This window comes from Triticum aestivum, chromosome 3A (assembly GCF_018294505.1).
Source record: "Triticum aestivum cultivar Chinese Spring chromosome 3A, IWGSC CS RefSeq v2.1, whole genome shotgun sequence".
Lineage (NCBI taxonomy): Eukaryota > Viridiplantae > Streptophyta > Magnoliopsida > Poales > Poaceae > Triticum > Triticum aestivum.
In genome coordinates, this window is record NC_057800.1 from 682,464,353 (window position 1) to 682,486,823 (window position 22,471).

At 46.9% G+C, this 22,471-nt stretch overlaps 3 protein-coding genes across 3 annotated transcripts; 2 read left to right on the top strand and 1 right to left on the bottom strand.

Moving 5' to 3' along the window:
* The first annotated feature begins 5,277 nt into the window (after positions 1 to 5,277).
* On the top strand, positions 5,278 to 7,655 carry LOC123063175 (2-hydroxy-palmitic acid dioxygenase MPO1). The gene is made up of 4 exons (XM_044486907.1): positions 5,278 to 5,774; positions 6,938 to 7,000; positions 7,104 to 7,175; positions 7,258 to 7,655. The coding sequence occupies exons 1-4, from the start codon at positions 5,466 to 5,468 to the stop codon at positions 7,372 to 7,374; spliced, it is 561 nt and encodes a 186-aa protein (XP_044342842.1). The 5' UTR covers positions 5,278 to 5,465; the 3' UTR covers positions 7,375 to 7,655.
* A 7,390-nt stretch (positions 7,656 to 15,045) lies between these two features.
* LOC123063177 (uncharacterized) lies at positions 15,046 to 16,370 on the top strand. Its single transcript, XM_044486909.1, has 3 exons — positions 15,046 to 15,484; positions 15,597 to 15,778; positions 15,862 to 16,370. Exons 1-3 carry the CDS (start codon positions 15,175 to 15,177, stop codon positions 16,045 to 16,047), a joined length of 678 nt encoding a protein of 225 aa, XP_044342844.1. The 5' UTR covers positions 15,046 to 15,174; the 3' UTR covers positions 16,048 to 16,370.
* A 20-nt stretch (positions 16,371 to 16,390) lies between these two features.
* LOC123063176 (probable serine/threonine-protein kinase At1g54610) lies at positions 16,391 to 20,951 on the bottom strand. Its single transcript, XM_044486908.1, has 7 exons — positions 20,558 to 20,951; positions 19,581 to 19,886; positions 18,051 to 18,368; positions 17,756 to 17,971; positions 17,391 to 17,491; positions 17,183 to 17,306; positions 16,391 to 16,992 (listed from the first exon to the last, which is right to left on the bottom strand). The coding sequence occupies exons 1-7, from the start codon at positions 20,798 to 20,800 to the stop codon at positions 16,630 to 16,632; spliced, it is 1,671 nt and encodes a 556-aa protein (XP_044342843.1). The 5' UTR covers positions 20,801 to 20,951; the 3' UTR covers positions 16,391 to 16,629.
* Between the last annotated feature and the right edge of the window lie 1,520 nt (positions 20,952 to 22,471).

Consider the following 22,471-nt stretch of genomic DNA (forward strand, 5'->3'; position numbering starts at 1 on the left):
ACGACATCAAATGCAAAAGAATTAGTTTGAGAGAAAGAAGAAGATGATGATTGGACAAATCTGAAAAAAAAACGATGCACATCATGGATAGTTTTTTTGTTTTGTTTTGAACAGATCATGGATAACTTCTCTTTTTTCTGAGTTGAGACCATGGATAGTTGGACGAACGGCCTAAAACTGCTCCAATTGCACGCGCAACTGCGGGCACATCCACCGCTTCGTGTCCTTATCCTCTTCCGCGGGGTCTTTTTCCTCCACTCATTCGTTTCTTTTTCTCCCAAGATCTCTCTCTCTCTCTCTCTCTCTCTCTCTCTCCTACCATCACTCGAGCTCGAGCTCTTCCTCTTCCCTGTCCTTTGTTCTTTGGTTCACCATTCACCCTTGCAGCACGCTACACCATGCGCCACCATGATAGGCCACCAACTCCCTACGACCCCTGCTGGAACCTTGGCAGCTAGATGTTGGAAGCCTGCAGCCGCCGATTTGTGACATGCCGACGGGGGTGTTGCAACCATGATGGTTAGTTGCTGGAACCATGGCATCCAGATGCTGGAACTATGGTGGCTAGATGCTGGAGCCACGGTTGTTCGTGGTGACCATGCCGACGGGTGTTGCAACTATGGCTCGCAGATGCTAGAACCGTGGTTGTGGCTCCAAGATGCTGGAACCGTCCAAGCTCCTACGACGGTGCTGGCGTCTCACGTTGGTGTTATAACCTCGGCTGACGTGCTGCAAAACGTCTTGGTAGCAGTGCTACGATTGGTTACCGGTGAGCGCCGGTGAACTGCAACCGGTGCCTCTCATGGCTGCGCAACCAACTTCGGTGGCCACGGAAGATGTTGTCGGGTCTCGATGCGACGCGGATGCTGCCGTGAGCGGGACCAACGTCGGGGGGAGAGAGGTCGCCGCCGTGCCTCGCCGGAGCTGGAGATGTGTGTGCATCAAAGAGGTGAGGACGTGCCTAGCACAGAGGGAGAAGGGGCTTTTTTTCTGGTTAAAAAAGAAAGAAAAAGGAATTGTATGGTTCTAAGAGCATCTCCAGCCGTTCGGCCTCCCAAGACGCCGAGAAAACGCGGTTTGTGGGTGAATCAGTGTTTACTTTCGGCGTGGGGGCAATTGCGTTCACAGTCGCCGCCCGCAGGTCGCCCCCCAAATCGGCGCAAACACGGTGATTTGATTCAAATTTGTACAAACACGGCACAAACTCGGCCATTTCATTCAAATTTGTATAAAAAACAGAAAAGAACTATGCCTACTACGTCGCCGCCGCCCACCTTCTACATGCCGAGGAGCCTGTAGAACCGGGTGTAGTCGCCACCGCCGCCGCCCTGCGTCCCGTCAGATCCGCCGCCGTCCCTGCTGCACCCTTGACCAGGGTCACCAACGTGCGGGTTGGACGGCCCGGGCGCGTCCTCGTCGCGTCCACGGCGCCGGGCCTTGATCTCCTCGTAGGCCCGGCGCTGGCGCTCCACCTGCTCGCGGACGTAGCCCGCCTTCGCCCACTTGAGGGCGGTCTCGTCGGCGGCGGCCATTTCCAGGTGCTCCTTCTTGACGGGGAGCAACCTTGGCTCGGTCTTCGACGGACAAGGCGGAGGGAACGAGGAGAGGGACGGCCACCCTCGTTGATGACGAGGGCGCCGCTGCGGGTGCGGCGCCCAAGCAACGTCTCCTACGGCTCCGGCTTGATGGGGCGGAGCGCCGGCAACCCCGAGGAGAGCAAATCGGAACTCGACGACGAGGAGATCGCTGCCTCCATTCGCTGCGGTGTCCAGGAACTACCGCGGCGGCGAGAGAAGGATGGGGGCGCTGGGTACTCGAGGCGCGGCGTCTTGATGTGGTCGAGGACGACCTCGAGGGTGCGGCCAGGCACGCCCCACCATTTGCGCTTCCCGTCGGTGTTGAGGGGGCCGCGAGGGATGGTGCCGTTGGCGGAGGCGACCTGGTCTTCGTGGCGGCGGTCGAAGTACATCGTCCACAGCGTGTGGCTGTCGGCGGCGTACCTCGGCTCGTTTCGCTGCGCCTCCGACAACGATGAACAGATGCAGGCGATCTCGGCGCGCCGTTCAGCCCCGGTGAGCACCGGGGACACCGGGACGCCGCCGGCGCTCAGCCTCCACGAGCCCGGCACCCGCATCTCTAGGGGCGCTGGGTAGTCGGCCTCGTAGAGGAGGCGCGCCTCGTCCTCGCGAAGATGGCGTCAGCCGAAATCGTTCCCGCCGCGGTGTCGCCTGGGTAACGCTCAGCCATTGCTCGTCGGCGGGGGAAGAGAGGGAGAGTGGCTTCTGTGGCGAGACGAGGCGAGAGAGGAGGCGAGGTGTAGCGACTGTGGCGTTCCCCTGCGGGGAGGTCGGCTTTTATAGCCGAAGCGGGACAGTGAGAACCTGCTCGCCGGGTGCCGCATAGCGGGAGAGGGTGGGTCGCGCGTCGCGGCACCTTCACTGCGCCGCCCGTGAGGCATCAATGGGAGGCTGACCGGCGCGGCAGCCTTGGCAATGATTTCTGTGGAACCGAGGCGATGAGGATGACGAAGCGGCGGGTCGCTAACTCGGCGGGCCCATTCCCGTTCGCCCAAAATCAGTTTCCCCGACGCCCCCAGCGCGTCGGGTTCGGTCTGGATCTGCCGGCGTCAGTTTTGATACTAACTAGCTAAAAACGGGCTCCCAAGGACGCGACTAGGCCGTTTTTTAGATGTCGATGTTAAAGAATAGTTGAGAAGGCTGATGAGGACGCGACTGAAGATGCTCTAAAGGCTGCATCAGGGCGCCCGGCGACCGGCTCAAATTTGCCCGGCCGACCGGCGGCGTCTAGCGCTGGCCTTCGGTGAATGTTGTTAGAAAAAGAAACCGTAGATCGAGCTGTATTCACCGGACGCGTACGGGCCGGTGCCGGGGACGCATGCGCGATGCATGCCTTGGCCGCAAGTTCTCTGCTGTAGCGGGAGCAGTCGTGCCGTGCGAGCTAACGAGCGAAGGCGTGAGCGTTACGACCTCCACCGCTGACACAAATCTTCAGAATTTTATATGGGAAATGGAAAATGAAGCAACGCCAAGATTGACCAAGCATACTCTTTTTTTTGTAATTGACTAAGCATACTCTCCTGCATTGTTCTAGAACATAGAATATACCTTCTAACTTTCCCCCCCTTTTTGCGGTTGATAGACCTTCTAATTAACCGTACCAATTTCGTACCTCCGTTGGAAAGCTTTGAATGAGTTTGTAACGAACTCAAGTATGGCCTGGCATATGCTCCGTGTACTGGATAGGAAGTTAGGAACATGATCCAAGACGAAAAAAGACCTGTTCCAAGCCGATCCATCAAAGACCAACACCTATCGAATCCCCTAAAATTTGCCAGAGGCACACCTCCAAGCACCCTCTAATAACGCAAGTCGCATCAACAGAACAAGAGCTAGGCGGGAAGAACCTTATTACATCTTCAGGGAGCTGTCACCGCCTTGTCTTCTTGAACAGGACACAAAACTAAAACGAACTCACAAAAACACCTAAAAATGGAGCGAGACCCCTTCTTGCCGGCAAGAGTCAGGGTCCACCACACCTCCATGGTCCTTAGACCCACCAGATACAAGGCGGACCGACGGCAGCGCCGGCGGAAGGCAAAGGAACCCTAAGTTTTCTCTCTTTCTTGGAGAGATGACGGTGACTACTTTGTGTCTACCATGAGCCTAGCTTAACAACTCGTTGGTTAAGACATTGAAATCTTAAGGTTTGCATGTGAGGACTGTGCACCTACTTTTTTTTCGGGAGGTGCTCGTAATCAGTCGAGTTTTTTTTGTGCGTGTGTTTTTCCGTTCTATTTACACAAATTGCCATGCATATGACTTTTTCGAATGGAGACCCCTTTTGAAATTTTCATACATATGCATGCCATGGTATTTTTTGTTTTTTTTTCTGAACGGGATCTTGTTTCCAAACGCATAGTAGCTCAGTCCCTTGGAGGCACTTTGAGTATGATTTGCATATACTCCCCAGAGTCAAAATGGTCATCATCAAAGAACATTATACCCTTAACATTGCACGATGGAAGTGGGACGCAAAGTATCTTAGCTTGAGCTCGAGTGAATAGCAAAATCCAAAAAATAATGTTTTTGAAAAAATAAATTGATTTTTTTGTGGCAAACATTGATGGATGTTTTGAGTGTTTGCGAAGTTTCATCACAGAATAATGTTCTGGAAGTTGTGACAAAAAAATCAGTGATCCAGAAATGTTAACTTTGAAGACATTTTGGAGCATCGATTTTTTTGGCACAACTTCCACGAATGTCATTTCCTAATAAAATTTTGTAAGCACTCAAAGTTTTCACCAATATTTGCTATGATTTTGAATTTGTTTACTATTTTTTGAATTGATTGTTCACAGCAGGTGCATATGAGCTCGAGCTAAGGAGTTTTTTTCAATGGAAGTGTTCCTTGTGTCGAGTGAGACGTTATAAAGGGCGGGCTCCACGGAGCCCTTTAAAAAATCATAAAAGTATATAAAATTTTGAAAATATATTTTTCTACAAATACATATATATGTTCTTCAAATATGTATAAAGTTTCATGAACCAATTCTATTATTTTCAAGAAAGACGAATATTTGGCCCAAATACAACAAAGAAAAAACCCATTGTAAACTATGCATTTACCTTTTCCGTGTGGATCACATATGAGTTATATGTCCACAAATTTGTACTCACATGATATTAAAAATACATGCTTGTGTGTATAATTGTTTTCAAAATTTTTTTTGAGCATCAGTACAGACACAAGCGCTCATATACACGCGCATACACTCACCCCTATAAACGCACACACGCACACCCTACCACTCTGAGCACCTCCGAGAGACTGAGCCGGCATATCATCTTGAGATTTACGAAGTCACCGTAGGCGCCTCGTCGTCGACGGGAACGTCTCCTCCCACTGAAAGCGCATCGCCGGAAATCCTGAAATAAATCCAGAAATAATGCGAGCACCAGGATTTGAACCCTGGTGGATTGGGAATACCACTGTCCACCTAACCAACTCAAGATGTGGAATACTAGTATTTTCGCAGAGAAAAAGGGCTCCATGGGGTCGGCCACCATATGCATTTTTCGTCCCTGTGTCCCGATTCTTTGATTTAATTAATCTATTTTAATATAGTACTCCATAAAAAAGGTTTGTGTGACGAAAATAATTCTGAATACTGTATATTTCATCTGACCGGAGCACGGTCTGACCAAACTGTAGAATGAATGATAGAGCCGCCAGAGCAGTACCAGCGACATGCCCCCGCCTTGTTCTCTGTCAAATAAAAGGAAGGCAAAAGTCGACGGCAATCTCTTAGAGTAGAGCGACACTCCTCCCCGCCCTTCGTAAGTACTGTAGGCGCCGCCGTTTCCCCCATCCGTTCCCCCCGGCGCTCCGCCTCGGCCGCGCCTCCTCCGTCTGCGAGCGGCAGCGCCCGATCGACGAATCCCGCGATGGCCGGCGGCGGCGGCGGGTTCCTCGACCTGGAGCGGCACTTCGCCTTCTACGGCGCGTACCACAGCAACCCGGTCAACGTCTTCATCCACGCGCTCTTCGTCTGGCCCATCTTCCTCACCGCCCTCCTGCTCCTCCACATCGCCCCCCCGTTCCCGCGCGCCGCCGCGGTCTTCACCGCCGTCTACGGGGCCTTCTACGTCTCCCTCGACCGCCGCTCGGGCGCGCTCGCCGCCCTCCTCTGCCTCCTCTGCTGGGGCGCCAGCTCCGCCCTCGCCGCCCGCCTCGGCTTCTCCCTCGGATGGAAGGTTTTGCATCACACAGCCCCGATCGCCACTCCTGGCTTCTTCCTTTGTTTGACTTTGTCTTCAGTATTCATCCTTCTCTGATCTGGTGTCGTGGTGATAAGCTATGAGATTTGGGAAGAAAATAATTGACTTGCAGTTGGATTGATCAGGCTATGTGCGTTGAATTTCTGTAGTGGGGAAAGGGATTTTTAGAGTTTGTGGTCATGTTCGTTCAACAGCATCACAGATAACTTAAACTGAAAAGGGATATGGAGTAATCAAAGCTTGAGGCTATTTTATTGACTGCAAATGTCTAAATACCACAATTCGCTCTGAAATGCATCGTAGTGTACAAAAATTAGATAGCAAGTAGTAAAACTTGTTGTTGCCTTTGAATTGATGAAATGAAATCCTGGTAGAAGATGAGACTGTTGGTCGTTTGACAGTTGATGATTTTATCTTATAGTGTAGCAGAGAAGTTATATTCTGGAACAAAGCATGGAATTGTTCTGAGGGGAGCTCATATAGTCATATGTAAAATTTCATGTATCTGTCGTAGAAACTGATCTGATCATTGTTCGTGGTTGATGCACAGCTCCTTACGTTGAGCTACCTGTAACTCGCAATAAACCACACTGCACTAGATGTTTGCTTGCTCCTTCTACTCCTAATTACTGCACTTTTAAAGGTCATTACACATGATATTGATCAGTTAATATCCAGCATGTACTTTCATGATTGTGATGGCAAGAAGGCGTCAGCTGTCATAGCATTTTTGTTGCTCCATGGTGTTTGGGGGATGGGGGGTAAGGGAGGGGGCTTATCTGATTCTGCCGCACTTCCGAAGTTCACGCTTTTTTTTTTATCTAGTCTCAGTGGGTCTAGGTTTCTGAGGCTTAAAGTTTCAAAAGCTAGACTGCAGGCACCTACTTGCAGATTCAATGCCTTTTTCGTCACCCCTCAATTTTTGCTTTTAGGATGAAGGATGCTGCATAGTTTGCCGTGTTGAAGATGCTTACATGGGGATTCAATCCCTTTTTCTTAACTCCTGAAATTTTGATTATGTCGACGTTTGCTTTAGGATGAATGATGATGCATGGTTTGCGCTGAAGATGCTTTGTGGCTATAGAAAATTAGATTGCAAAACATAATCGATCAAGCATAAATTCTTTGTTTTTCCGCAGGTGGTATTGGTAGCTCAGCTGTTCTGTTGGACTATGCAATTCATTGGCCATGGAGTTTTTGAGGCAAGTCTCTACCAAGCTACTATTATTAATACTAGGTTGAGCACCACCTGTAGAAAATTCTTGCCCAAGGATTACTAATACTTGACACTTACTCTGATTGTAGAAGCGGGCACCTGCTCTAGTTGACAATCTTGTCCAGGCTTTGTTGATGGCCCCATATTTCGTGCTTCTAGAGGTACGCATTCTGTAGCATCATCACTCTGATAATCGACAAGATATTGCCTTACAAGTCATGCCAATCTTGTTGTTTGCTTCAGATTCTCCACAAGTTTGCCGCTTATGAACCGTATCCTGGCTTCCATGCCAATGTGCAAAAGCTGATTGACGCCAAACGCAAGGAGTGGGCGGACAAGAAAGCAAAGAAGATGTCATGAACTGTGCCCAAGAACTCCTGATGCCTGATGCTACGTTTGTTGTGTAACAGGGTAAGACGAGAGTGATCTACCCTGTTTGCCATCTCTGTGCTATTGAAAGATGAACTGAACTGTAGACTGATATCATCTTGAGATGTGATACGCTTGTTGTATGACATCGGTGTAAGATGAGATACGCCATGTTTGGTGTTGTGTTCGTGTTGGGGAAGATTTTTTATAGAATGAACAATAAAGTAATAATATATTTTTAATAAAGATTCTGGTGCTGTGCCTGTGGTAAATTTGATCAACGGCCTGGAACGAGGTTTATGTGTACCGTGGAGGCCCAAGCACTGCTTGTCATCGGTGTGTTTGTTGTGTCGATCTTGGTTTTCCGCTAATTAACTGTGCAATTCCATTCTCCTTAATTAATGAAGGGAAATGAGACAAGTCATTTACCTTGGATTCCAAATATAGAAGCCTCCAAAGTTGAAATGTAGGCCTCTTGGATGAAAGAGCCCTGAAATGAGAGAGAGGGAGTGTTGCTTGTTCCGCGAAGAAAACTAAGGCCCAGTTCTTTTGCCAGAATCTAGGGAATCCGACCTTTATCCAGCTTCTATCAGAATATTTGAGCCCCATTTGTTTTACAATCCTATCTAGTTAAGATCTAATTAGACATGATTGTAAAACAAATGGGGTTGTTTTACAATCCTATCTAGTTAAGATCTAATTAGACATGATTGTAAAATAAATGGGGCTCAAAAATTCTGGAAGAATCTAGGTAGGAGTAGAATCCTTAGATTCTGACAAAAGAACTAGGCCTAAATAGATGAAGGTAGTGTTGCTTGCTCCGCGAAGAAAATGTTCCCTCGCAGGCAGTGCCGTAGCCTGTGACGTCTGTCTGTCCACTGGCTCCAGCTCCATCATCACACCACATCGTTTTCTTTGCGGCGCGTACATACGCGAGTCATGGCGATGACTTGCAAGCGAAAGAAGGAGAGGAGAAAGGGCCCGTGTCTGCCAAGCATGGTTTGGTTGACACTTCGACGGATGGACGGATTGATGGATTTGTTCTTGGAAAAGCAAGCAACCAACCAATCCACACAACCCACATGTGCTAAACCAGGACACAGCTATCTGCTGGGGTCACGCGTGCGCGGATTACCAGTCAATCATCGTCCAGGTACAACAAATGATGGTGCCTTTTCAGGGTCTACAACAACGATGTTAGGGCATCTTCAACGTCGCGTCTCTGTGGCCACGGATACAGGGTCAGCCATCCAATCATGTTCATCAAATTGGAGACATTTCAAATGAAACTTTAACAAACCAGGTGAAAATTATGAGAACCGGACATGACTGTTTTGTTACTACGTTTTTTTACATAGCACAAAAGTACACCTAGCCTAATCTACGTTTCGCTGGATGTGGGCGTGTGTCTCCCACGTCCAGTGAGGGCACGTCCTCCACTCCTCGCTGGATGTGGGCGTGTTCTCACGTACTACTCTTTGTCGTCGTTCGCCGAGGAATCAGAGATTGCCTGTAAACGTGCTCGACGTACTCACATGAGGTGTCTATTTTCCGTTTGCGGCTTGCCATATACCTATGTAAAATAACCACCACCGAGTCCTTGCCCGTCTACTCCACAGAATTCTCTCGTACCTAGTCTGCCTTTCAACCTTTCAACACGAACTGAAGCTTGCCTAGTTTCACATAGAAGACAAGCTTTGGGTGTTGGTTTGAGTGAGTGTGGTTGTTCCAAACTAGGTGATTTATTGGGCCTAGTGGTACTCCACATTGGAGCCCGCCAATGTTGCCAAGTCCATGGATGTTGCTTCATTCGTCTTCTGCCTCTTGATGTCCTGTGAGGTAGTGTCATCATGTAGGATCAGAAGTATGTCTAGAGGGGGTGATTAGACTACTTGACCAAATAAAAATCTAGTCTTTTTCTAATTTTAAGTCTTGGCAGATTTTTAGTAACTTAGCACAAGTCAAACAATCAACCTACACATGCAAATCTAAGAGTATAGCAGCGGAATGTAAATCATTGCATATGAAGGTAAAGGGGAGGAGTTTGGAGGAAGCAAACACAATGTAGACGCGGAGATTTTTGGCGTGGTTCCGATAGATAGTGCTATCGTACATCCACGTTGATGGAGACTTCAACCCACGAAGAGTAACGGTTGCGCGAGTCCACGAAGGGCTTCATCCACGAAGGGTCCATGAACAAGCAACCTTGTTTATCCCACCATGACCATCGCCCACGAAGGACTTGCCTCACTTGGGTAGATCTTCACGAAGTAGGCGATCTCCTTGCCCTTACAAACTCTTTGGTTCAACTCCACAATCTTGACAGAGCCTCCCAAGTGACACCTAACCAATCTAGAAGACACCACTCTTTAAAAGGTAATAGATGGTGTGTTGATGATGAACTCCTTGCTCTTGTGCTTCAAATGATAGTCTCCCCAACACTTAACTATCTCTCACAGATTTGGATTTGGTGGAAAGATGATTTGAGTGGAAAACAACTTGGGGAAGGCTAGAGATCACGATTCTTATGGTTGGATTGGAATATCTTGGTCTCAACACATGAGTAGGTGGTTCTCTCTCAGAAAATGAATGGTAGAAGTGTAGGCACGTTCTAATTGCTCTCTCTCGACTGGAGGAAGGGTGGAGGGGTATATATAGTCTCCACACAAAATCTAACCGTTACACACAATTTACCAAACTCGGTGGGATCGAATAGTTAAACTCGGTCAGACCAATTTAGTTCAAAATATGAACGTTAAGATTTTTGGTGGGACCGACATGTCAACTAGGTGAGACCGATTTCATTAGGGTTAGGGCATAACATAATCTTGGTGAGACCGATCACATGAAATCGGTGAGACCAATTTCTGTAATAGGCAAACAGAGAGTTGGTCAGGCAAACTCGGTGGGACCAATCGCTCTTTTCGGTGGGACCAAAACGTTATGAAAAGAAAACCGAGAGTTTGCATTGCGAACTCAGTGGGACCGATCGCTCATCTCGGTTAGACCAAAACGTTACGAAGGGAAACAGAGAGTTTGCAATCCCATCTCGGTGAGACCGAGATCCCTATCGGTGAGATTGAACTGATTAGGGTTTCTAGCTATGGCTATGTCAAAAGAACTCAGTGGCGCCGGATAGATCAAATCGGTAGGGCCGAGTTTGACTTTTGGTTTGGGACATATATGGATATGAGAAAGTGGTTGAGGGCTTTTGGAGCATATCACTAAGCATTTTGAGCAAGCAAGCCATTAAGAAACACCTCATCTCCTTTTAATAGTATTGGCTTTTTATATGGACTTAATGTGATCTTGGATCACTAAAATAAAAATGTAGAGCCTTGAGCTTGAGCCAATATGTATCCTTAGCATTTTGAGGGGTCCACATCTTTTGAGGGGTCCGTATGTATCCTTAGCATTTTGAGGGAGCCAATATGTATCCCCTTTTGGTAATTGATGACAACATATAGATCAAAGCTTCGACAAATGATAATAAGAATGAAATATATCGTCGCTTTGAGAAGTATCTGATAAGCAAGAGCTCCCCCTAAATTTGTGCATTATTTAAAATTTGCTTTTGAATGCAAATGCACAATCGATTAGGATCATGGGTTACTCTTTTATGTCACATACATCTTGGTGGAGCGCTCAAAATGATAGAAAATGAAATATGCACTCATCACCAAGGCAAAGTGAATGATCATACATGAGAGATAGATAGTAACATCATTCAAACACAAGCATTAAGGTATGATATGATCAAACACATGATCATACAAGTATCTCACACAAAGAGTAACATAGAGTATCATCCAAGCAAGAACACGAAAAAGTATCAAACAAGTCGCAAAATAAACAACGAGAAGCAAAACACTAAACAACGAGAAGCAAACAAACTCTCTCTCACGAAGCCTATGATCTATACACTTTCTTCCCCTTTGGCAACAAGTTACCAAAAATCTCAAAAATGCATAGTGATATGCGTCTCTCTAGGCTTGATCTTCGGGAGGAGGCGTCGAGAGGACTCCAAGGATGAAAGTGATAACCCACAAGTGTAGGGGATCAATTGTAGTATCTTTCTATAAGTAAGAGTGTCGAACCCAATGAGGAGCTAAAGGTAGAACACATATTCCCTCAAGTTCTATCGACCACCGATACAACTCTACGCAAGCTTAACGTTCGCTTTACCTAGAACAAGTATGAAACTAGAAGTACTTTGTAGGTGTAACGGGACAGGTTTGCAAGAATATAAAGAGCACGTAAATAAAAACTAGGGGCTATTTTAGGTAAATAAGCAATACAGTTAGTATAGCGAGTGTGGAAAAGTGATGGTAGGAGTTGCAAAATTGTCCCTAAGCAATTGACTACGTTACTAGACCGATAGCAAGTTTTATGTGGGAGAGGCCACTGCTAGCTTGTCATCCCTGACTTGGAATTCTATGCACTTATGATTGGAACTATTAGCAAGCATCCGCAACTACTAACATTCATTAAGGTAAAACCCAACCATATCATTAAGATATATTGGCCCCCCTTCAATCTCGTATGCATCAATTTGTATGCTAGGTTGAAGCTTCTGTCACTCTTGCCCTTCAATACATAGTCCTATCAACATACAACTAACCCTATGGTGTGATCCACGCGCGCGCTCATATGATGGGCACCAAAGGACAGAAACATAACCACAAGCAAATTAAACCAATCATAGCACTTCACCAATTATCGATAGGACAACGAAAATCTACTCAAACATCATAGGATGGCAACACATCATTGGATAATAATATAAAACATAAAGCACCATGTTCAAGTAGAGGGTACAACGGGTTGCGGGAGAGTGGACCGTTGTAAATAGATGGGAGAAGGTGATGAAGATGTTGGTGAAGATGACGGAGGTGTTGGTGTAGATCACCGTCACACGATGATGGCCCCGGCGGCGTTCCGGCGCCACCGGGAGAGAGAGGGAGAGAGCCCCCTTCTTCTTCTTCTTCTTCTTCTTCTTCTTCTTCCTGGACCTTCTTCCTAGATGGGAGAAGGGTTTCCCCTCTGGTCCATGGCCTCCATGGCGGCGGAGAGGCGAGAGCCCCTCTGAGATTGGATTTGTCTCTCTGGCTCTCTCTGTTTTTGAGTTCCAGATTCTGGCCTTTCACTGTTTCTTATATTCCCAGAGATCCGTAATTTCGATTGGGCTGAAATTTTAACACGATTTCTATCCGGATATTGGCTTTCTTGCGGAGAAAGAAGGGCACCAACCGGCTTACGGGGTGTCCACGAGGGTCAGGGGCGCGCCCCTGCCTCATGGCCCCCTTGGGCATTGTCTCGCGTTGATTCTTCTTCCCAAAAATCACATATATTCCAAAAAAATCTCCGTAAGTTTTTATCCTGTTTGGACTCCGTTTGATATGGATTTTCTATGAAACAAAAAACATGCAACAAACAGGAACTGGCACTGGGCACTGGATCAATATGTTAGTCTCAAAAATAGTATATAAAGTTGCCAAAAGTATATGAAAGTTGTATAATATTGGCTTCGAACAATCAAAAATTATAGATACGACGGAGACGTATCAGAATGCATATGTTGAAGTTGTAGGAGCTGGTGGAGTGGCCACTGGAGGGGCTACTGATGCTGTGGCTGCAAGTGCTGATGTAGTAGCTCGTGTATCTGTCACAGACACTGCTGCAGATCTCTGTGCCCTAGGCACTCTCTGAAAGGAATCTATGGTAGCTTTCCCTTTCCTCTCTTCAGCTTCTTCCTGAAGCTGCTCAACAACTGTCTGCATCTCTGCCACCTTCAAGTCAAGATCATAGAATTTTGTTTCAATGATCCTCTCCAGGCTCTCTTGGTTCCGAGTTAGGGTGACCAATGCTTTCTCAATCCTCAAGGTGGCTTGAATAAGATATCCAAGTTGATCTTGCTTTAACTTGAGGAACACTTGAGAAGCCTCTTCAACACTTGGCATCTTTGCTGCCTTCTTAGCTTTTGCTTTCTCCCTCTTCTCTTGAGCCTCTACAGATGTGGGATCTTCTTCATTCATGACAACTATGTTGTCTTCAAAGTCAGGCCTCAAGGGAAGATGTTCCTTGTCCAATAGGTATGTGCCTGTGCCCATCTTAAAGTTGATGAGCATTTGGATGTGTGGAGCATACCCACATGATCTTTTCTGGTCTGCAGTTGTCCTCTTGATTGTCTCAACAATCAAACTCATCACTTTGAACTTCTGGGGCACATCAAACAACTGCAAAAAATTGATGGAATGGCCTCTGATCATCCTGTGATATCCTGATTTGGGCAACATGGTGTGCTTCAAGATGGTGTTGATGGTGGCCAGTCCAGATACCAGATAATATACAGAGCCTAGCTTATGATTATCCAAGGCTTTGTCAGGAATCTCCTTATACATGTTGGCCATGGAGTTGTGATCTTTCTTCTTCTTGACATAGACATCTATATCATCCTCATGCTCTGCAGGGGCATTGATCAGTTTGGCCCACTCAGCAACTGTTGATTGGTACCTTGTACCTTCAGACATCCAAACGATCCTTCCATTCGTACTTCCAGTATGTGGTCAGACTTGAGTCGAGATGATTGAATCTGTCAAACTTATTGTGGTCAGACCTTGGATGATTGAATCTATGTCAAAAAATATTGTGTTTGTGCTGCTAATTTACTATTGTTTTGCTTCTCTAATGGAAGATTGTTGTCAAAATAATTGTTCTTTGTGCTGCCAATGTACTGTTGTTGTGCTGCTATAATGTATGATTAAATCTGTCAAAAGTTTACTGCAGTTTTACTCCTCTTTTACTGCTATTTTGTGCTGCTAATATACTGCTGTTGTGCACTTGTGCTCCTCTTTTACTTATGCCAATATACTATTGTTGTGCACTTGTGCTTCTCTTTTACTGTTGTTTTGTTGTTGTTGGTATCCATGGAGATCCCCATGGGGATCGGGTACCCGTTGTTAGCGGGCATGGGGACTCCCCCCCCCCCCCCCCCCCCGCGAAGGTGGGCGGGGCTAGCGGGGATCGGGGCGGGGACGGTGGCATGCCCCCCGGTGATCCCTGTCTCCGTTGCCATTTTGAACTCTCGCACATGCCTGATACATGAATACCTTTGTCTCATCCAGATCCGGCCAACCATCATAGTTAGCCAACAACACCGGTAGCCGCGGAATAACCACGGACCATCTCGCATCACACGCCCCCAGCCTACCAAGCAATTTAGTTTCACCGAGAACTAATTATCTTTGGTTGCCCTAAATTCCACCTATACCACACCATGGTTGTTTGCATGCTTGATCGTACATGGGAATAAACAAAGGATTCTCTCCATGTTGTTGGAAACGAATGAATCCTAAGAAAAAAATCCTATGAATCGAAAGAGCACATGTACAAAATAATCTAAAGATTAGATCCAAATTTCCTTTAGAATTTTTTTTCTCGAGACTATTAGAAATATTTTTAATCAAAGAGGCCTGCTTACCACTAACAGCCCATCTTCACTAAAGGCTCTTTATAGGCGGGCTGTGATTCTTACCGCAGCCCAGAAACGCGAACGGTAAACTGGCCCAGCAAAGCACATCCGCAGCCGTCTTCCCGCCAGGCCGGACCCACCTGTCATCAGCCACCTCACCCGATCACCCCCTTCCCCGCCAAATTTGGGCTCCGCGCCCCCGCGAACCCCTCGCCGCCGCTCGCGCGCCTCCGGTACTAAGGGCACGCGCGCAATGGCGCGTCCGCCCGTGCTGCAGCTCCCCGTCGTCCCCCTCTCGCCCACCCTCTCCTTCGCTCGCGATGGGGTCCGCGGCGTCGACCGACAGGGCCGAGCGGCGGAGGCGGGACCGGGCGCCGGGGCACAGCGGGGCCTCCGATCCCCCGGCGGCGCCTCCGCAGGATCCTTCGGCGTCGGCGTCGGCATCGGAGGTGGATGTGAGCAGAAAGGGGTGTAAGGTGGCGCCAGAGCCCAAGGATGGGGAAGAGACGGCGCCGCTGCCGGGCTCTCCCAGCTTCCGGATCTACTGCCAGAAGGCGGCCCGGGTCGACGCTCTGGTGGCAGAGGAAGCCGATGAAAACGCGGACGACGACGGGTTTGCCAGTGCCGAGGGTAATTTGTTCCCCTTCCCCTTCTCCTGTCACTGTTCCTTGCTTGTTCTGCATCACACAAGTTTCATTCAGGCGCATTGCGCTGACACCTTGAATCGCCCTATTCCTTGCAGACACTACTATGGCGGTCAGGAAGGACGATCCTCCACACTGCTCCGGCGACGCCCTACTCCTTGCAGACACTACTCTGGCGGTCAGGAAGAACGATCCTCCACACTGCTCCGGCGACGCCCTACTCCTTGCAGACACTACTCTGGCGGTCAGGAAGAACGATCCTCCACAATGCTCCGGCGAGGTAGGCATCACAGCAAATTCAGCATTTGCAAATGCACCAATGGCTTACTCTTCTACTCTGAATCCCGCTGATACGCACCGCAGTTGCCCAAATGTAAGGATGGGTGGCTGAAGTTCAGAGGCCAGACGGTCGTCGGCGCGCTGCACAGCTTTATCGTCTGTCACAGCAAGAGAACTTCAGCTCCTCCTCCTCCTCATCCTCCTGCTGCGAAACCTCCCCACCGTCCCGGTGCTGCTTCACAATCTGTTGCTGCAGAGCCCTATCTCTGACCAGGCAGTGCATGTGTGCTTCACGTTTTATGTGTCATCATGTAAAATGTGGATGATTCAGTCACCTCCTATGATGCTTTGCGGCGTTAATTTTCTGTACTTAATCCTGGTTGTTGTTTGTGAGCTAACCCTGCATATGAGCAACTGGTTTCGAGGAGCGCCAGTATGTGAGTGCTCCTTTTGTTCATTAGAGAAGGATTACTGGTTAGTGTTGCAGAAAAATGGATAAGCATACTAGTTTGGAAACTGTTCATGCAAGCCTTCTCTTCTGGGAATTTTTCTCTGTTCTTGAAATGCTAGAGGGTCGGAAGCAAGCATTTCCCAAGATTAAGACCATTTCCAGTTATCTGCAGTGTCTGATATTATATCATCTGAATCCATGTCACTGGTGAAATCTCATATGTACATAGAATCGTTGTTCACAACTCTACTTTATTATGCTCTCTAACTATACAAGTATAGCCTATCAGTCGTGTATTAAGATGAACAGCTACTACCCCACAAAAAAAAAGCTACTGGGACAATGGGATGTAAGAAAAGAAGAAGAAAAAAAGATTAGAAAAGAGGGACATAATTAGCTTGTCATTTGACTGCACCTACTGGGAATTTTCCTTTGGCTCTAAGCTGATCCCTATTCTTTCTTCTCACCTCCATCGGATGGCCAAGCGAGTACGGCCGGAATGCACCTATTAGAACCGTGGAAGGCGCCATCGTGAGGCTTGGCTTCGCTTTGTGCATTCCCTTCTTTGGGCTGTTCAGGTAAGATTTCACGTGACCAAATAGTAGGCTCGGCATTTTCTTTAGCTCCACAACCGATGATGAGAAGAACTCGTTGGTTGTTACATCGGCCAAGGTATCTATGCTATGACCAATTGATGCATCCAGATGCGGCGGAGGAAATCTCTCGAGTTTGGTTGTGCTTGTACTTGTCACCAGTCTTGGTATCTATAGAACAATATGTACATTTTCCTTTTAGTCATAGCTCTATTATATGTCTAAATAGAGCGTTGATAAAAGCGTCAATAGAAGAGGACACAAGAAGTAGAAATGCAATTATTTTGTCAGGCATAGTGGTAATTTCCGCATGATACAGTTGGGACAAAATTCTTGCAGAAGGAAAAGAAGGGGAACATACCTTTGGGTTTCCATGTGGCTTATTATTGACATCTGGAGTAAATACTCTTCTGCGACCATGATTTTGTGAGATGGGCTTTCTGGTATTTGTCTGGCGTTCTACCGACCCATTCGCCCTCAATTTTCTGAAAGATATAGTATAACGGATGTTGAAGCTTCTGGTGACACAAGAGAATAGCAGAAATAAGTTCGAAAGGGTTGAGCAGGACCTTTTGTGCTTCTCATACTTCAGTTTGATATCCATTTCTTTACACGGCGGATACCGTGGAAGGCTTGATGGTTCACAGGCATATGGTTCTGTCTTGAAGAACTGAATTCACAGCAAACAGTAAGCTCTTGTGAGGAGAAGATTATTATTTGTTGTCTTCTTATTTTAAACTATGTATCTAACATATTATATCAATGCCAACTCAATTTTAATCCATGTACTGTGACCAATCACAAATTATCTTCTTGCATAGTGGCTACTCTGTTTTTATCGCTAGCTTCCAGATGAGTTTTTAGCAGTATTTCAAGTTATGCCTGACTCCTACTGTTTCAAAGTAGATGCCTTGAGGGTGAAAGCAGTATTAACCTCACTGTTCAGAGCATCAGTTGCAGTGCCTCTCATATCTGGGTCAATAGATAGGAGAGTCTCTAGAAGTGATAGGGTAGATGGTTCCAGGTCCTTAAATTTCTGAGCCATACACCGCTCATATGGCTTGAATGTATGGTGTGGTAACTTCAGTTTATCCCAGTAATCGTCTGCTGGAGTTCCACATAGCTTGAAAACCTTGTGAAGTTGTTCCACCTGACGAGCACAAGTTAGTCTCCAAGTGTGCAATTTTCTGCAAATAATTGTGCGAAGCTCGTATTTCGTGTGGACCGACCTCTGTTCGTCCGGGGAATATAGGCTCGCTGAGAAGGAGTTCGGCCAACACGCAACCCACACTCCAAAGATCAACACCAACGCTGTAGTGAGTGGCACCTAACATTAGTTCAGGCGGACGATACCAAAGTGTGATCACTTGGCTAGTCATGGGCCGCGGGTTATCAGGATCAAAATGAGTGGCCAGTCCGAAGTCAGCTATCTTAAGGATCCCATCCTCGCTGACAAGCAGGTTCGAACTCTTGATGTCGCGGTGAAGGACACCCTTGTTGTGGCAGTGCTCGATTCCAGACAGTAGCTGTTTCATGTAGCACTTCACCTGCAAACAGACAGTTACACTTCATGAGAAAAGAAACACAATTCAATGATATCATAAGTGTGTCCATGGAAAAAGATGATCCTTGTTGGAGCCTTGCTTTTGGGAAAAGAAAGGCATTTTCACACTTTCGACAATTCTAAATGAAATGATTTAGTTGCAGCCAATGTTGACAGTTGAAACATCTGATGGGAATTCTTGCAAGCAATGTGTGAACAGAAAACATTGGAGTGTCTGTCTTTGTCAATTGGACTGGAAGCCGTGTTCAAAGTTCAAACCTAGTAAAAAAAATACTCTACTTGGGTAGTCCAACAGATTTCCAGGTCCACGTCATCACGGTGTTTCTGAGCGACTGATTTGGTTGCATCTTTACAAAAAGCCAAAGGAAAAAATTCCTTGCAGACGATCTGTCAATGATTCTTCTTCTGTTCCAGAAGAAATTTTGGTTCCATTCGGGAGAGTATCAAATTTTAGTTCTGACTGAGTATACTTCAAAATTACTGTATCCTACTTAATCAGCTATGTGTTCTAGCATCTAGACTAGATTTCTGCAGAGACTATTATTATTTTGGACTTGTTTTTAATACTTTTCATACAACAATTCTTCTGTTTAGAAAAAACACATATTTGTACACATACAGCCATTTGCAGTGGTCCAAGATATGTTCAATTTTGTCTTGAAAACATCTACATGATCCATCTTTTTTCTTTTGACAGCTCTTATATTTGACTATCAAGAGACTACGGGAATATGTCAACTCGCCACATCATCAATTATAATTCAAGCATGTCATTTAACCAGGCAAGCAAGAAGTTCCATTCCTCAGATAACCTAATCCCTTCTAGAAACCATGAAAAATCAATCTCTTCGAAATGGCGCCAAAAGGTTTAGTTCAATCATGCATATATACCTGATCATTTTTAATTAAAAGTGTAATAGTCCGTTAAGCTGACAAAAGAACAGGTTTTATGCCAACGTAAATGGAGATCATCATCTCACGTACATTATGAACAAGCAGTTTTTCACGAACCCGAGTTAACAAGTTGGTTCAGGTGATATATCCTGCTCGACTGTAAAAAATGCTACTACATCTAGTTTTTCAGGTACACACAGAATTCTCGACGATGAATGCGCATTTCAATTCATGGACAAAGGTTTTCAAGAAGGTGTATGTCACTCTTACAGTGATGAGGTGAGCAGTATGCTCTGGTTACCTGGGGCAAGGTGAAGCGTGCGCCGGAGGCCGTGGCAGCAGAGACGAGCCCAGTGAGGTCATGGTCCATGTACTCGAAGACGAGGTACAGGGATGGTGCGGTGGCAAGGCGCGACGTGACGAGTCCGTGGAGCCGGACGACATTGTCATGCTCGCCGAGGCAGCGGAGCAGGGCGATCTCCCGCGCCATGAAGCGCGCGCTCTCGGCCTCGCCCACGCCATCCACCCGCACCTTCTTGAGCGCCACCACCGCCCCGGTCTCCACCTCGATCGCCTTGTACACGTTGCTGTACGTGCCCGACCCAATCTGCACACACACAAAAGAGGAACAAAAAATTCAGAACCAAAACAAATTACCAAACACAACACAGCAGAACTCTACGGAGTGCGAGCAGCCGGGTTGACTTTGTTTGCCGATATTTTTTCCCGTTCGGAGTTGCTACGAATTCCTGTGATGCCGACAGTAGAGAAAAAGTATCAACGGAAAGCGAGGCTGTTGGTTTCTTAAATCTCAACAGAGCTCGGGATTTGTTCGTGCCTGCTCTTGTTTAACGGCCCGGCTCTTGGAATTTGGGGTTTGTTTATGTGTTGAACTACGGAGGGGGCATCATCAACGACCACTTTTTTTTGTCCTCTCACCCTTGTTCTTTACTTCTTGCCGCAAAAGAGGTTGTTTTTTTCCTTTGGAAGCACTCCTTGTCAGCAAGAACTCGAACGGCAAGCTATCTGATTATTACTGGCTCAAGAACGCGGCAGGGCAGACACGGAAGAACGAAATCGCGAACCAAAATCGAAGCAAAGCCGCCCAGAAAGGCTTCCCCCAACCACTCGCCGCTCCAGCTTCGGCGTTTCGAGAGAAAGAGGCCAAGCTTTTCCGGCAACAACCACCAAAGACGGCCGGACGAGCTACCTAGCTAGGCAGCGGCAGGGAACAGAGGGAGGATCAGGCCATCAGGGAGAGTGGTGCTCCTCACTCACCTTCTCGAGCTTCTGGAAGGCGTCGGCGGAGCGGGGCGCCCAGCCCTGGAGCGCGTCGCCGGCGGCGGAGGAGAGCCAGAGCGGCCACCCGGAGGCGTCCTTCTTCACCGCCGCGATGTGCACCGGCGCCGGCGCGCTGAGCTGCGCCTCGGCATCGCCCTCCCCGGCCTTCGCGGTCACGGCGGCGGGGAAGAAGAGGGAGGAGCCCGGCGCGTCCGCGAGCTTACCGAGGAGGCATCCCATGGCCGTCCTGCGTCATGTGGCGGCGGGAGCAGGGCGGTTGGTCGCGAGCAGAGGGGGAGGCAGGGGAGACGACGGGAGGGAGCGGGAATCGTCTCGTCCGTCGACGAGGAGGGCGGGAGGGAAGGAGGGAAATGGGCGACCGGTCTACGACTACACGCTGCGGCGGGTCTTTTGTGACGACCGTTCGGCAGTTTGGACCTTAGGACTTTTTCGACCACGTTTTGTGCATTTCATACTCTTCTTTTGTACTTTTGTACCCCCTAGCTATTTACCATGGAGAACATTACATGTACTACAGTTAATGCATCCTGGGTTGTACTCCCTCTGTAAACGCTCTTATATTTCTTTACGGAGAGAATATTCAAGATTATAGAAATTTGCAAAAAAAAAGGAAGTACAGCCTCGTTGGGTACATGTCACTCCTACTTGTGGTTACAGGATGCCCCAAAATGCCATAGCAGATCTTTTGGCTGCTGACTGTAACTCTGCTATTTGAGTAACTAGTAAGTGTGCACGTGCAACGCACGTCTATATGAACTAATAAGTGTGCACACACAATACGCATCTATTTGGATTAATATATTATACTAAACTTAATACAAGACAATTTATTCATAAATTTGAAATTTCCCTATAAAGTACACGATCTCTTATTTCCAACTTGTATAAATAATTTGAAATATCATTTCTCCTTAATCAACATGTCTCATGTATTAAAAGACCACCCATTTTTCTCAATATATAAAATTCAAAATTATTTAGAAGATTCATCATGATTCTTCATATGCACACATTTATGCAAGTATAGTCACACATGAAAATTTGGAAGATTCATCATGATTCTTCTTATATTGTATCAATTTTTTTGTTGTTAGCACTTATGCAATTTGGATATATTTGGAATTGAGCCAACACCCGCCGAACCAAACCGAACCAAATAATCGGCGTTGATCGTGTGGTGTGTGTCCATTTGGAATGGGAGCCAAAAAATTTGGCTTGCCTAGGCTTGATCTGCGGTGGCAGTTCAATTTTACACCAATTCCTCGGCAAGAAGATGGCCACCAAAACGTCAGCCAATTAATTGGCGTGCCAAAGATTTGGCGTGACTGGTGGAGACCGAATCTAAACAGGCCTTCTAACTTTGCATAATATTGCAATGTCTAAATCGTATAAGATAATTACCTGACAATTATACATAATCTTCATGGAGACCATTCACTCTTTTAAAATGACAACCTCGGCGACATAATGTGACAACTAATGGGGACCAAAGAAACTATTGTCAAAATGTATCAATATAAGGTCTTGTTTTGAAGCCCTCGTCGAGGCAAATTCATCGGTGAAGACGGATCGCAAATCGTATTAATACTTTGTGAGATAAATCATTTAAAAAGGATTTGAAATTAATATGTTGACATCAGAATGTTGTGTGAGGTTCCTCCATGCATGCATGTGCTCTTTATATAGGCAAGATCTCATTGGCATTCGACAACATCGGAGTGCATGCATCCACACCTATGCAATGTGGATTTTACGATATTTGAAATTCTTGTTAATCTATTCCCCGGTCCAGATGGATGAAAACATGCACACATATGCACCAGGAATAACCACTAGGGCAACCGGCACCTCCGGGTGACCACACAAACGATCGCAACCACCGGTGCCAGG

Excerpts from the sequence above, each read along its gene's own strand:
- LOC123063175 (XM_044486907.1), top strand. The coding sequence starts at position 5,466 with ATGGCCGGCGGCGGCGGCGGGTTCCTCGACCTGGAGCGGCACTTCGCC. Across the intron at positions 5,775-6,937 it reads GCTTCTCCCTCGGATGGAAG|GTGGTATTGGTAGCTCAGCT; the intron begins GTTTTGCATCAC and ends GTTTTTCCGCAG. Across the intron at positions 7,001-7,103 it reads TTGGCCATGGAGTTTTTGAG|AAGCGGGCACCTGCTCTAGT; the intron begins GCAAGTCTCTAC and ends CTCTGATTGTAG.
- LOC123063177 (XM_044486909.1), top strand. The coding sequence starts at position 15,175 with ATGGGGTCCGCGGCGTCGACCGACAGGGCCGAGCGGCGGAGGCGGGAC. Across the intron at positions 15,485-15,596 it reads CGGGTTTGCCAGTGCCGAGG|ACACTACTATGGCGGTCAGG; the intron begins GTAATTTGTTCC and ends TATTCCTTGCAG. Across the intron at positions 15,779-15,861 it reads CTCCACAATGCTCCGGCGAG|TTGCCCAAATGTAAGGATGG; the intron begins GTAGGCATCACA and ends TACGCACCGCAG.
- LOC123063176 (XM_044486908.1), bottom strand. The coding sequence starts at position 20,800 with ATGGGATGCCTCCTCGGTAAGCTCGCGGACGCGCCGGGCTCCTCCCTC. Across the intron at positions 19,887-20,557 it reads CCTTCCAGAAGCTCGAGAAG|ATTGGGTCGGGCACGTACAG; the intron begins GTGAGTGAGGAG and ends GTGTGTGTGCAG. Across the intron at positions 16,993-17,182 it reads AGCCACATGGAAACCCAAAG|ATACCAAGACTGGTGACAAG; the intron begins GTATGTTCCCCT and ends ATTGTTCTATAG.